Source organism: Haliotis rufescens, unplaced genomic scaffold (genome assembly GCF_023055435.1).
Source record: "Haliotis rufescens isolate VD_foot unplaced genomic scaffold, xgHalRufe1.0.p SCAF_30, whole genome shotgun sequence".
Classification (NCBI taxonomy): Eukaryota; Metazoa; Mollusca; class Gastropoda; order Lepetellida; family Haliotidae; genus Haliotis; species Haliotis rufescens.
In genome coordinates this window covers 786,088-800,000 of record NW_025964002.1, presented here as the reverse complement: position 1 = coordinate 800,000, position 13,913 = coordinate 786,088, and the positions used below count along the sequence as shown (strand labels likewise).

At 44.7% G+C, this 13,913-nt stretch overlaps 1 protein-coding gene across 1 annotated transcript in view; it reads right to left on the bottom strand.

Annotated features, from left to right (window-relative positions):
• Positions 1–13,913, bottom strand: part of LOC124152205 (probable methyltransferase-like protein 24) — a 48,799-nt gene that overhangs the window by 1,429 nt on the left and 33,457 nt on the right. Inside the window, exons 2-6 of the mRNA XM_046525045.2 lie at positions 12,042–12,132; positions 7,704–7,820; positions 1,620–1,691; positions 1,010–1,181; positions 377–659 (exon numbers count right to left, since the gene is read on the bottom strand). Coding sequence (XP_046381001.1) covers positions 377–659; positions 1,010–1,181; positions 1,620–1,691; positions 7,704–7,820; positions 12,042–12,121 — 724 coding nt within the window. The 5' untranslated portion in view covers positions 12,122–12,132. The remainder of the gene's footprint in view (positions 1–376; positions 660–1,009; positions 1,182–1,619; positions 1,692–7,703; positions 7,821–12,041; positions 12,133–13,913) is intronic.

The window sequence follows — 13,913 nt, the reverse complement described above, 5'->3', positions numbered from 1 at the left end:
AGGACTTTAGTTTGACGTCCTAATTACAGCATGCACGACTCCTATGTAATAATGTAGTAGTGTTATTAACAGAAAGTAGGACTTTAGTTTGACGTCCTAATTACAGCATGCACGATTCCTATGTAATAATGTAGTAGTGTTATTAACAGAAAGTAGGACTTTAGTTCGACGTCCTAACTACAGCATACACGACTCCTGTGTAATAATGTAGTAGTGTTATTTACTTAAAGTAGGACTTCAGTTCGACGTCCTAATTACAACATGCACGACTCCTGTGTAATAATGTAGTAGTGTTATTTACTTAAAGTAGGACTTTAGTTCGACGTCCTTACTACAACAAGCAGTGTTTAAGCAAGAGTGAAGTTGGGTTATGTACCTTTATATAATACATTGACGTAGCTCACATCTGACTGGAGGCGCCATTTGTCGTCGTAGTGTTTGGTATGAAACTTGGATTGAAATGTGCGCATTCCCAATTCCTGCATCCTCTTGACACTGGTATAAAACTCGACGTAGTTGCTTTTGCTAGGGTAGGTTGTAAACAAGTGCCATTCTACAAATAACTGCCGGACCTTCGGGAAAATGCCCGATTCCACAAAGTCCTTCACAGCCGACCATTCTGTTGTTTCCACGTCAATCTTCAGAATATCGAGGTGTCTCTGGAAACAGAAGAACGTTCAATTTTATATCAGGATGTTGCCATACGCTAGCATACATACGAGCATTTATCTTAGCCGTGTCCATACCCATGAGCAATCACTGATTTATACAGACCCTTGCAAGGAGTCCATATATGGTTAGGTTTAGTGTTTTATTCCTTTTCTACAATATGGTTCTGTCTGTGACTTGTCACCATGACAACATCCATTTGTGCCACTCTGACGACAAGAATTATCACTGGAGACCTAGTCCACCTCGGGACCTAATGCTGTACATGCATACCCCTACTCCGGGCGAGGAGAAGCAATACACGAAGCAAAGATGTATGTTCCCAACACTTGGTACGTACATGCGTGTGTCCCAGCATCTCCATCAATGTCTTCAGGCGCCGTATCTTCCACGTGGTCGCTTTCTTGACATATATGTCCTTGGTCGGAACAAACGTGTCATTGTCACGCGCCCCGAGGCCGATATCATGGAAGTGTATGTTCTTGCTCCTGTCGAAGGACTTCTTTCCAATGCTGAAACATTGGTCATGGAATATATAGCGCTGTGGTAGTGAGTGAGTGAGTGAGTGAGTGAGTGAGCGAGTGAGTGAGTGAGTGAGTGAGTGAGTGAGTGAGTGAGTGAGTGAGTGAGTGAGTGAGTGAGTGAGTGAGTGAGTGAGTGAGTGGGTGGGTGGGTGGGTGGGTGAGTGAGTGAGTGAGTGAGTGAGTGAGTGAGTGAGTGAGTGAGTGAGTGAGGTTTTACGCCGCTTTTAGCAATATTCCAGCAATATCACGGCGGGGGACAACTGGGTTTCACACAGTTTACCCATGTCGGGAATCGAACCCGAGCGAACGCTTTAACCACTAGGCTACCCGACCGCCCCCTGTGGTACGCAGTACTGCACAACTACTTGATTGTCTAAAGAACAAAGCGAGATAATTTATGTGCTTGTTGTCATCGGTCCGGCTTACCTTGGGTCAAAAGAGTGAACTTCACAGCCAACATTCCCCATTGCGTCATCAAAAGTCCAGTCATTCGAGATACTACAACAGAATGTTACATACTGGTTATTTAGTGTCTAATGGAAGGTGTTATCGATACGATTTTTTTACCAAAGCATATTCCTGGTATCACGATCCCACAAATATGCAAATTAGGTCACGTGACATGAGCTACCTCTCAGCTCCATAAATCGATGTAATGTATGCTTGCTCATTAAGCGGTTAACACTTGCCCATGTGTGGGAGTTTCTGTAGACCTCCCTATGTGAAACGTCTTTGAGAGGCATTATGGATGAACAACTTCTTTATTACAATTAGGAGCGACGTTTCGGAGTAGGTTCTAACACCGTTATCAAGCAAGTGATGTGCAGGGTATGGTTGAAAAGAAATATACATTTATGAGGCAATGTTTATACAGTTGAGTAGATTGGGATGTCGTAACAATGGAGTGGAGACGCCTCTATGTACACACAAGGGGTGACATAAGGTAAACGTTAAAAGTTGAAGCCGGTGGGATAAACAAAAGGTTGATGACTGATTGGGGTCTTTGATGAGTTGATGGTACGCCGGGGATATGTAATAACCTTGATTGATGGTTGGAGACTTTTGATGTTGATGGCTTTTTGTAGTTTTCTGATTTTGAAGTCTTTGAAGGCTTCAATGTTGTCCTATTGGAGGCTGTGGCAGGGCGTGTCACGGGCCTGGTCCGATAGAGCAGCCTAGAGTTAGCTTTGGAGACTGAGCTTTGGTGTGATTTAATTCGGGTTTTCAGGGGTCTTGATGTCGCCAATGTATCCTTGTCCACAAGTGATGTCGCCAATGTATCCTTGTCCACAAGTGATGTCGCCAATGTATCCGTGTCCACAAGTGATGTCGCGAATGTATCCGTGTCCACAAGTGATGTCGCCAATGTATCCTTGTCCACAAGTGATGTCGCCAATGTATCCTTGTCCACAAGTGATGTCGCCAATGTATCCTTGTCCACAAGTGATGTCGCCAATGTATCCGTGTCCACAAGTGATGTCGCCAATGTATCCGTGTCCACAAGTGATGTCGCCAATGTATCCGTGTCCACAAGTGATGTCGCCAATGTATCCTTGTCCACAAGTGATGTCGCCAATGTATCCGTGTCCACAAGTGATGTCGCCAATGTATCCGTGTCCACAAGTGATGTCGCCAATGTTTCCTTGTCCACAAGTGATGTCGCCAATGTATCCGTGTCCACAAGTGATGTCGCCAATGTATCCGTGTCCACAAGTGATGTCGCCAATGTATCCTTGTCCACAAGTGATGTCGCCAATGTATCCGTGTCCACAAGTGATGTCGCCAATGTATCCGTGTCCACAAGTGATGTCGCCAATGTATCCGTGTCCACAAGTACATTGAAGGTGGTAGTCTGCTCCTGGTAGTTTTCCTGTGGTTTTAAGTTGTTCTGAATTCTGTCCCTCTCTGTGTTACTACATCAATGTTGGCATTACCAGGTTCTCACACTCACACTTCCAGGGAGCACACACTAACACAGTGGCGCTGGATCTGGACGGGGTCGGTGTCCCTGGTCGCTCCGTGGAGACGACATCAAGGCCTATGTCAACTTGTTTGAGGCACATTACACGTGGAGAGGGGATAAAGGCAAGGGGATAAAGGAAGAGGCGAGTTTCAGACAGGTATTGACCTGTTCGTCTTCAATTTTTGAACAATCTCTATTGACGAAATATCTAAACTCAGGCAGCCTCCAACTCGAAGTACAATTACAGTCAGCTGTCACCACAACACTACACGCCATGTTACTCTGTCAGTTGCCCGCTCTTCTAGAAGTCGAGCAACTACGTAACGTGTTTCTGAATTAGGAGCATGAACGGAGAACAGCTACAGTGTGTCATAACACAATGATACCATACTCTGGCGGGGCTGAATGCACGCGACACTGTGTCACTATACATCTACCAAATTACAGCGTGAATTGGGATGTGTGGACGAGACCCTGTGTCACTATACAGCTACCAAACTTACAGCGTGAATTGGGATGTGTGGACGAGACCCTGTGTCACTATACAGCTACCAAACTTACAGCGTGAATTGGGATGTGTGCACGAGACCCTGTGTTACTATACAGCTACCAAACTTACAGCGTGAATTGGGATGTGTGCACGAGACCCTGTGTCACTATACAGCTACCAAACTTACAGCGTGAATTGGGATGTGTGCACGAGACCCTGTGTCACTATACAGCTACCAAACTTACAGCGTGAATTGGGATGTGTGGACGAGACCCTGTGTCACTATACAGCTACCAAACTTACAGCGTGAATTGGGATGTGTGCACGAGACCCTGTGTCACTATACAGCTACCAAACTTACAGCGTGAACTCGGATGTGTGCACGAGACCCTGTGTCACTATACAGCTACCAAACTTACAGCGTGAATTGGGATGTGTGCACGAGACCCTGTGTCACTATACAGCTACCAAACTTACAGCGTGAATTGGGATGTGTGCACGAGACCCTGTGTCACTATACAGCTACCAAACTTACAGCGTGAATTGGGATGTGTGCACGAGACCCTGTGTCACTATACAGCTACCAAACTTACAGCGTGAATTGGGATGTGTGCACGAGACCCTGTGTCACTATACAGCTACCAAACTTACAGCGTGAATTGGGATGTGTGCACGAGACCCTGTGTCACTATACAGCTACCAAACTTACAGCGTGAATTGGGATGTGTGCACGAGACCCTGTGTCACTATACAGCTACCAAACTTACAGCGTGAATTGGGATGTGTGGACGAGACATTGTGTCACTATACAGCTACCAAACTTACAGCGTGAATTGGGATGTGTGGACGAGACCCTGTGTCACTATACAGCTACCAAACTTACAGCGTGAATTGGGATGTGTGCACGAGACCCTGTGTCACTATACAGCTACCAAACTTACAGCGTGAATTGGGATGTGTGGACGAGACATTGTGTCACTATACAGCTACCAAACTTACAGCGTGAATTGGGATGTGTGCACGAGGCCCTGTGTCACTATACAGCTACCAAACTTACAGCGTGAATTGGGATGTGTGCACGAGACCCTGTGTCACTATACAGCTACCAAACTTACAGCGTGAATTGGGATGTGCGGACGAGACATTGTGTCACTATACAGCTACCAAACTTACAGCGTGAATTGGGATGTGTGCACGAGACATTGTGTCACTATACAGCTACCAAACTTACAGCGTGAATTGGGATGTGTGCACGAGACCCTGTGTCACTATACAGCTACCAAACTTACAGCGTGAATTGGGATGTGTGCACGAGACCCTGTGTCACTATACAGCTACCAAACTTACAGCGTGAATTGGGATGTGTGGACGAGACATTGTGGCACTATACAGCTACCAAACTTACAGCGTGAATTGGGATGTGTGCACGATACATTGTGTCACTATACAGCTACCAAACTTACAGCGTGAATTGGGATGTGTGCACGAGACCCTGTGTCACTATACAGCTACCAAACTTACAGCGTGAATTGGGAAGTGTGGACGAGACCCTGTGTCACTATACAGCTACCAAACTTACAGCGTGAATTGGGATGTGTGCACGAGACATTGTGTCACTATACAGCTACCAAACCTACAGCGTGAATTGGGATGTGTGGACGAGACATTGTGTCACTATACAGCTACCAAACTTACAGCGTGAATTGGGAAGTGTGGACGAGACATTGTGTCACTATACAGCTACCAAACTTACAGCGTGAATTGGGATGTGTGCACGAGACATTGTGTCACTATACAGCTACCAAACCTACAGCGTGAAATGGGGTGTGTGCACGAGACATTGTGTCACTATACATGTACCATACGGACAGCGGGGATGCGGGCGTATGCTTTGTTTGTTTGTTTGTTTGTTGTTTAACGCCGCATTCCAGCTATATGACGGTGGTCTGTAAATAATCGAGTTTGGATCAGACAACCCAGTGATTGATATCAATAACATCGATACACGCAATTGGGATCGATGACATGCATCAATCAAGTCAGCGAGCCTGACCACCCGATCCCGTTGATGGCGGCGTTCAACAACAAAACAACCAATCAACATATGGTTATACGGTGAGGATCTTAACTGTGTCCAAATCATAAACTCTTTTTAGCCCCGCCCCTTAGTCCCCAGGGGTGGGGAAAGGGTTCAGCCCCTCCATTTCTGCAGTTGGAATCCAGTGAGAATGCTTCCAAACCAAATAAGGTTGATAACTATCTCTAAGTTCCAGAGAGGAAGTCGCTTAAAGCAATAACGCCAAATTACCCCTATATCGCCCAGCCCCTCAGCCCCTTGGGGGGTCAGCCCCTCTATTTGTACAATTTTGAATTCTCACCACCGGAGAATGCTTCCAACCAAATATGGTTGATATCTATCTCTTTGTTCCAGAGAAGAAGTCGTTTAAAGCAATATAGCCCAATTACACCTATATGGCCCCGCCCCTCAGCCCCTGGGGGGTCAGCCCCACCATTTGTACAATTTTGAATCCCCACCACCTGGGGAGGCTTCCAGTCAAATTTCGTTAATTTCCAATTTGTGGTTCCGAAGAAAAGTCGTTTGAATAAATTGTTGACGTACGGACGACGGACGCTACGGTATCCCATAAGCAAGCCCTGGTCCTTCGGACCCGGTGAGCTGATAATACTGAGATGAGAGAAGGGGAAAACTGCACAACTTTCACGATCAACTGATCTAGCAAGTAGAGAATTGACACTAGATAATACCTAGGGGTCGTGATGTCATCGTCCAAAAGATACCGTTTATCATCTCGAGGCGTCCATGACAGATTTGTGAGTTTTGTGGTGAGTGAGTGAGTAAGTATGGTTTTACGCCGCTCTCTAGAACCAGAAGAACGTTCAATTTCATATCAGGATGTTGCCATACGCTAGCATACATACGAGCATTTATCATTATCAATTCAACCACCATCCAGAGGTTAGACTCATTCGACTCTGGCGAACCTGAAACAATGCTCTTTAACTCGAATGTACCAGGTTGAGTGAGTATGGTCTTACGCCGCTTTTAGGAAAATACATGCACTATCACGACGGGGTAACCTAACATGGGCTTCACATCATTGTACCAATGTCGGGAATAGAACCCGGGTCTTCGGCGTGACGGGCGAACGCTTTCACCACTAGGCTACCCGACCGCCCCGAGTTTTGTGGTGTATAATTTATTATAAACAGATCGAATTTTAAGATTTTTTTCTTCGTACGTCATGCCTGAGATGGATGTGGACATACACTTTCTGCATACCTTTGGCTGTGCGTTCTTCCCGGATATCCCCCGGAGCTTTGTGATAAATAAGACTATAATTTGTAGCTCAAAGCCCTTTAAACTCCCTAATGATTTTGTCACCCGCTTCATTTTTCATCGTCCCCACCCCGACTTTTAAACCTCAACGCAAATGAAGCCGCAAAGTGGAAAACTGACATAATATTTTCTCGTTATTTCAAGTTTTAAAACCTCCCACAATATTTAGATTTTTTCTCTCGTTATTTCAAATATTTTCTTGAAATTTCGATATTTTCATGTTGCTCCGATTATAGTTTCGTAATTTGAATAATGTTCTCGAAGTTTTGAGTTCTTTCTTATTACTTTGATTTTTCCCCAGTAATTGCGATTATGTTTTGTTATTTCTAGTTTATTCGAAAAATCGAAATTTCGAATGGTTAAGATATATTAAAATTACGAGAAAACAGTAGAAATAACGAGAAAATAACCAAATCAACAAGAAAAACATCGAAATGTCGAGTTTTTAAATAAACTTGAAATAACAAGAAAATATTCGAAACAACAAGAAAATATATAAGGAGAATAAACTTGAGGTAACGAGAAAATAATTGAAATCACGAAGATATATGTAATAGCGAGAAAAAAACCAAACAAATAATTAAAAAAGAGATTTTGATTTAAAAAAATTAAATTATGCTACCTAAGTGGAACCATAAGCGTTTCGTAGTTTACAAAAGTGTACTTGCCACAGATGACTGATATGAATGTTTTGCTCACCCAAAAGAATAGACCAGGCACGGTGGCTTGACCTCGAACTGCCTGTCCATACAGACATATCGGTTTCCCTTCTTCACAATCTCACCGCACTTGTACTCCACCGGTTTCTCCCAGTCCCTGTAACCATAGAGATAGCGAGTGAGTGAGTGAATTGGGTTTGACGCCGCTTTTAACAGAATGACAGTTATATCACGGCGTATCAGCTTAATGTGGGAGAAAAGCCCGAAGCGATGCAGGTCTCAGACGTTTACCACTTCGGTGAAACCCACGAGAACGGGTATGGTGCTGACAAACCTAGAAACATAATCGTGGCGAACCGGGATTCGAAACCACAATCATAGGTTTCTGGCGTGCCCAAGGGACGCAACTCTGCACAGCGAATTGCGGCGCCTTAGACGACTGGGCCACCCGTGCCCCATACAACTAAACAACGCACAGTCACTGGCTTCTCCCAGTCCCTGTACACATACAGATAAACAACACACAGTCACTGGCTTCTCCCAGTCCCTGTACACATACAGATAAACAACACACAATCACTGGCTTCTCCCACTCCCTGTACACATACAGATAAACAACACACAGTCAATGGCTTCTCCTAGTCCCTGTACACATACAGATAAACAACACACAGTCACTGGCTTCTCCCACTCCCTGTACACATACAGATAAACAACACACAGTCACTGGCTTCTCCCACTCCCTGTACACATACAGATAAACAACACACAGTCACTGGCTTCTCCCAGTCCCTGTACACATACAGATAAACAACACACAGTCACTGGCTTCTCCCAGTCCCTGTACACATACAGATAAACAACACACAGTCACTGGCTTCTCCCAGTCGCCGTACACATACAGATAAACAACACACAGTCACTGGCTTCTCCCACTCCCTGTACACATACAGATAAACAACACACAGTCACTGGCTTCTCCCAGTCCCTGTACACATACAGATAAACAACACACAATCACTGACTTCTCCCACTCCCTGTACACATACAGATAAACAACACACAGTCACTGGCTTCTCCCAGTCCCTGTACACATACAGATAAACAACACACAGTCACTGGCTTCTCCCAGTCCCTGTACACATACAGATAAACAACACACAGTCACTGGCTTCTCCTAGTCCCTGTACACATACAGATAAACAACACACAGTCACTGGCTTCTTCCAGTCACTGTACACATACAGATAAACAACACACAGTCACTGGCTTCTCCCACTCCCTGTACACATACAGATAAACAACACACAGTCACTGGCTTCTCCTAGTCCCTGAACACATACAGATAAACAACACACAGTCACTGGCTTCTCCCAGTCCCTGTACACATACAGATATAAAATACAGTCACAGTCACTGGCTTCTCCCAGTCCCTGTACACATACATATAAACAACACACAGTCACTGGCTTCTCACAGTCCCTGTACACATACAGATAAACAACACACAGTCACTGGCTTCTCCCACTCCCTGTACACATACAGATATAAAACACAGTCACAGTCACTGGCTTCTCCCAGTCCCTGTACACATACAGATAAACAACACACAATCACTGGCTTCTCCCAGTCCCTGTACACATACAGATAAACAACACACAGTCACTGGCTTCTCCCAGTCCCTGTACACATACAGATATAAAACACAGTCACAGTCACTGGCTTCTCCCAGTCCCTGTACACATACAGATAAACAACACACAGTCACTGGCTTCTCCCACTCCCTGTACACATACAGATCAACAACACACAGTCACTGGCTTCTCCCAGTCCCTGTACACATACAGATAAACAACACACAGTCACTGGCTTCTCCCACTCCCTGTACACATACAGATACACAACACACAGTCACTGGCTTCTCCCACTCCCTGTACACATACAGATAAACAACACACAGTCACTGGCTTCTCCCAGTCCCTGTACACATACAGATACACAACACACAGTCACTGGCTTCTCCCAGTCCCTGTACACATACAGATAAACAACACACAGTCACTGGCTTCTCCCAGTCCCTGTACACATACAGATAAACAACACACAGTCACTGGCTTCTCCCAGTCCCTGTACACATACAGATAAACAACACACAGTCACTGGCTTCTCCCAGTCGCCGTACACATACAGATTAACAACACACAGTCACTGGCTTCTCCCACTCCCTGTACACATACAGATAAACAACACACAGTCACTGGCTTCTCCCAGTCCCTGTACACATACAGATAAACAACACACAATCACTGACTTCTCCCAGTCCCTGTACACATACAGATAAACAACACACAGTCACTGGCTTCTCCCAGTCCCTGTACACATACAGATAAACAACACACAGTCACTGGCTTCTCCCAGTCCATGTACACATACAGATAAACAACACACAGTCACTGGCTTCTCCTAGTCCCTGTACACATACAGATAAACAACACAGTCACTGGCTTCTTCCAGTCACTGTACACATACAGATAAACAACACACAGTCACTGGCTTCTCCCACTCCCTGTACACATACAGATAAACAACACACAGTCACTGGCTTCTCCTAGTCCCTGAACACATACAGATAAACAACACACAGTCACTGGCTTCTCCCAGTCCCTGTACACATACAGATATAAAATACAGTCACAGTCAATGGCTTCTCCCAGTCCCTGTACACATACATATAAACAACACACAGTCACTGGCTTCTCACAGTCCCTGTACACATACAGATAAACAACACACAGTCACTGGCTTCTCCCACTCCCTGTACACATACAGATATAAAACACAGTCACAGTCACTGGCTTCTCCCAGTCCCTGTACACATACAGATAAACAACACACAGTCACTGGCTTCTCCCAGTCCCTGTACACATACAGATAAACAACACACAGTCACTGGCTTCTCCCACTCCCTGTACACATACAGATACACAACACACAGTCACTGGCTTCTCCCAGTCCCTGTACACATACAGATAAACAACACACAGTCACTGGCTTCTCCCACTCCCTGTACACATACAGATAAACAACACACAGTCACTGGCTTCTCCCAGTCCCTGTACACATACAGATAAACAACAAATAATTACTGACTTCTCCCAGTCCCTGTACACATACAGATAAACAACACACAGTCACTGGCTTCTCCCAGTCCCTGTACACATACAGATAAACAACACAGTCACTGGCTTCTTCCAGTCACTGTACACATACAGATAAACAACACACAGTCACTGGCTTCTCCCACTCCCTGTACACATACAGATAAACAACACACAGTCACTGGCTTCTCCTAGTCCCTGAACACATACAGATAAACAACACACAGTCACTGGCTTCTCCCAGTCCCTGTACACATACAGATATAAAATACAGTCACAGTCACTGGCTTCTCCAAGTCCCTGTACACATACATATAAACAACACACAGTCACTGGCTTCTCCCAGTCCCTGTACACATACAGATAAACAACACACAGTCACTGGCTTCTCCCACTCCCTGTACACATACAGATATAAAACACAGTCACAGTCACTGGCTTCTCCCAGTCCCTGTACACATACAGATAAACAACACACAATCACTGGCTTCTCCCAGTCCCTGTACACATACAGATGAACAACACACAGTCACTGGCTTCTCCCAGTCCCTGTACACATACAGATATAAAACACAGTCACAGTCACTGGCTTCTCCCAGTCACTGTACACATACAGATAAACAACACACAGTCACTGGCTTCTCCCACTCCCTGTACACATACAGATCAACAACCCACAGTCACTGGCTTCTCCCAGTCCCTGTACACATACAGATAAACAACACACAGTCACTGGCTTCTCCCACTCCCTGTACACATACAGATACACAACACACAGTCACTGGCTTCTCCCAGTCCCTGTACACATACAGATAAACAACACACAGTCACTGGCTTCTCCCACTCCCTGTACACATACAGATAAACAACACACAGTCACTGGCTTCTCCCACTCCCTGTACACATACAGATAAACAACACACAGTCACTGGCTTCTCCCAGTCCCTGTACACATACAGATAAACAACACACAGTCACTGGCTTCTCCCACTCCCTGTACACATACAGATACACAACACACAGTCACTGGGTTCTCCCAGTCCCTGTACACATACAGATAAACAACACACAGTCACTGGCTTCTCCCACTCCCTGTACACATACAGATAAACAACACACAGTCACTGGCTTCTCCCAGTCCCTGTACACATACAGATAAACAACACACAGTCACTGGCTTGTCACCATTACGTGCTATTACTGTCACACTCTCCACCTACCACTTAATGAGGGAGGCGGCTTGCCACCATTCCGTTATCTTCAAAGGATCCTTCGCACCATTTGGGTCACTGTTTTGCATGTTAGTTCCCACTGTAAAAAACACGGGAACATAGGGTACAAGTCAAAGTAGGGATTTGCATCATATTTGTCATTGATGCTTCAAATTTGGAAATGTCCTCCACAGATCTACCATAAAACTTTTTGACAGCTCTTTCACATAATGTTTTGTCAGTATAATTCAGATGACATGAGATTTATTTTTGGCAAATTGACCTGAACATTTTCAGATAGAAATGTAACTATACTATATCACTACCTTTAATGGTCATTCAGAATCTAGTTTTTTTAGCTTACAAGTTGCTAATATTTCATCAAAATACAACTACAATATGTGTACCCACTTCTTGTCATTGGCTCAGTAGCCCTCGTGTAATGAGTGAGTGAGTGAGTAGGGTTGTACGCCGCTTTTAGCTATATTGCAGCAATATCACAGAAATTGGCTTCACACATTGCGCCCATGTGGGGAATCGAACCCGCGTCTTCGACATGACGAGTGAACGCTTTAATCACTAGGTTACCCCCATCTCCCTTCGTGCACCCTCGTTATCACCACTGTATGTGTATCTGATACTGTCCACTGCCATCATATTATATATTACCATTGAATAGTGTACTACCACTCTATTGTGTACTACCACTCTATTGTGTACTACCACTCTATTGTGTACTACCACTCTATTGTGTACTACCACTCTATTGTGTACTACCACTCTATTGTGTACTACCACTCTATTGTGTACTACCACTCTATTGTGTACTACCACTCTATTGTATACTACCACTCTATTGTGTACTACCACTCTATTGTGTACTACCACTCTATTGTGTACTACCACTCTATTGTGTACTACCACTCTATTGTGTACTACCACTCTATTGTGTACTACCACTCTATTGTGTACTGCCACTCTATAGTGTACTGCCACTCTATTGTGTACTGCCACTCTATTGTGTACTACCACTCTATTGTGTACTACCACTCTATTGTGTACTACCACTCTATTGTGTACTACCACTCTTTTGTGTACTACCACTCTATTGTATACTACCACTCTATTGTGTACTACCACTCTATTGTGTACTACCACTCTATTGTGTACTACCACTCTATTGTGTACTGCCACTCTATAGTGTACTGCCACTCTATTGTGTACTGCCATTGTAATTGATGTGCAGTTATTTGTATTGTTTTGTAAACCTAGTGCATGTTTGTAATATATTTGTTGATTGTATATCATTTGTTGTTTGTTTGTTGGTTTCACACTTCGTCCTTTTACGTACAGTTATCTGGGTTAACCAATTGTTTCAATTTAGGAATCGACACGCAAAACTACTTGTTGATCGCAGCTGCGTTAAATGACATTCATCTCCCATGCTTGCATTTTAGACAGCGAGTTTGTAGGTAGAAGACCGCCTCCGTGGTCTTGTGGTAGAGCGTCCGCCCGGAGAGCGGAAGGTCCGGGGTTCGATCCCCGACCGCGTCATACCAAAAGACGTTAAAATATGGTACTTGTTGTTACCCTGTCTGGCGCTCGGCATTAAGGGGCTAAAGCAAGGACTGGTCGGCTCGGAGTCAGTATACTGTGTCTGAGTGGGGTATACATGTTAAACTGCGGCATGGTATCTCAGTGTGCTAGCACTATAAATCGGCATCAGTCCGGACTAGTACAAGCAGCCACACAAACACACACACGTACATGCACGTCGCTATATAAGTGCAATAATCTTGGACGCGACGTTAAACCAAATTTCACCTCACCTTGTAGGTAGAATGTAATGTAATATTCGCCTTGAAACCACTGCAATGTGCA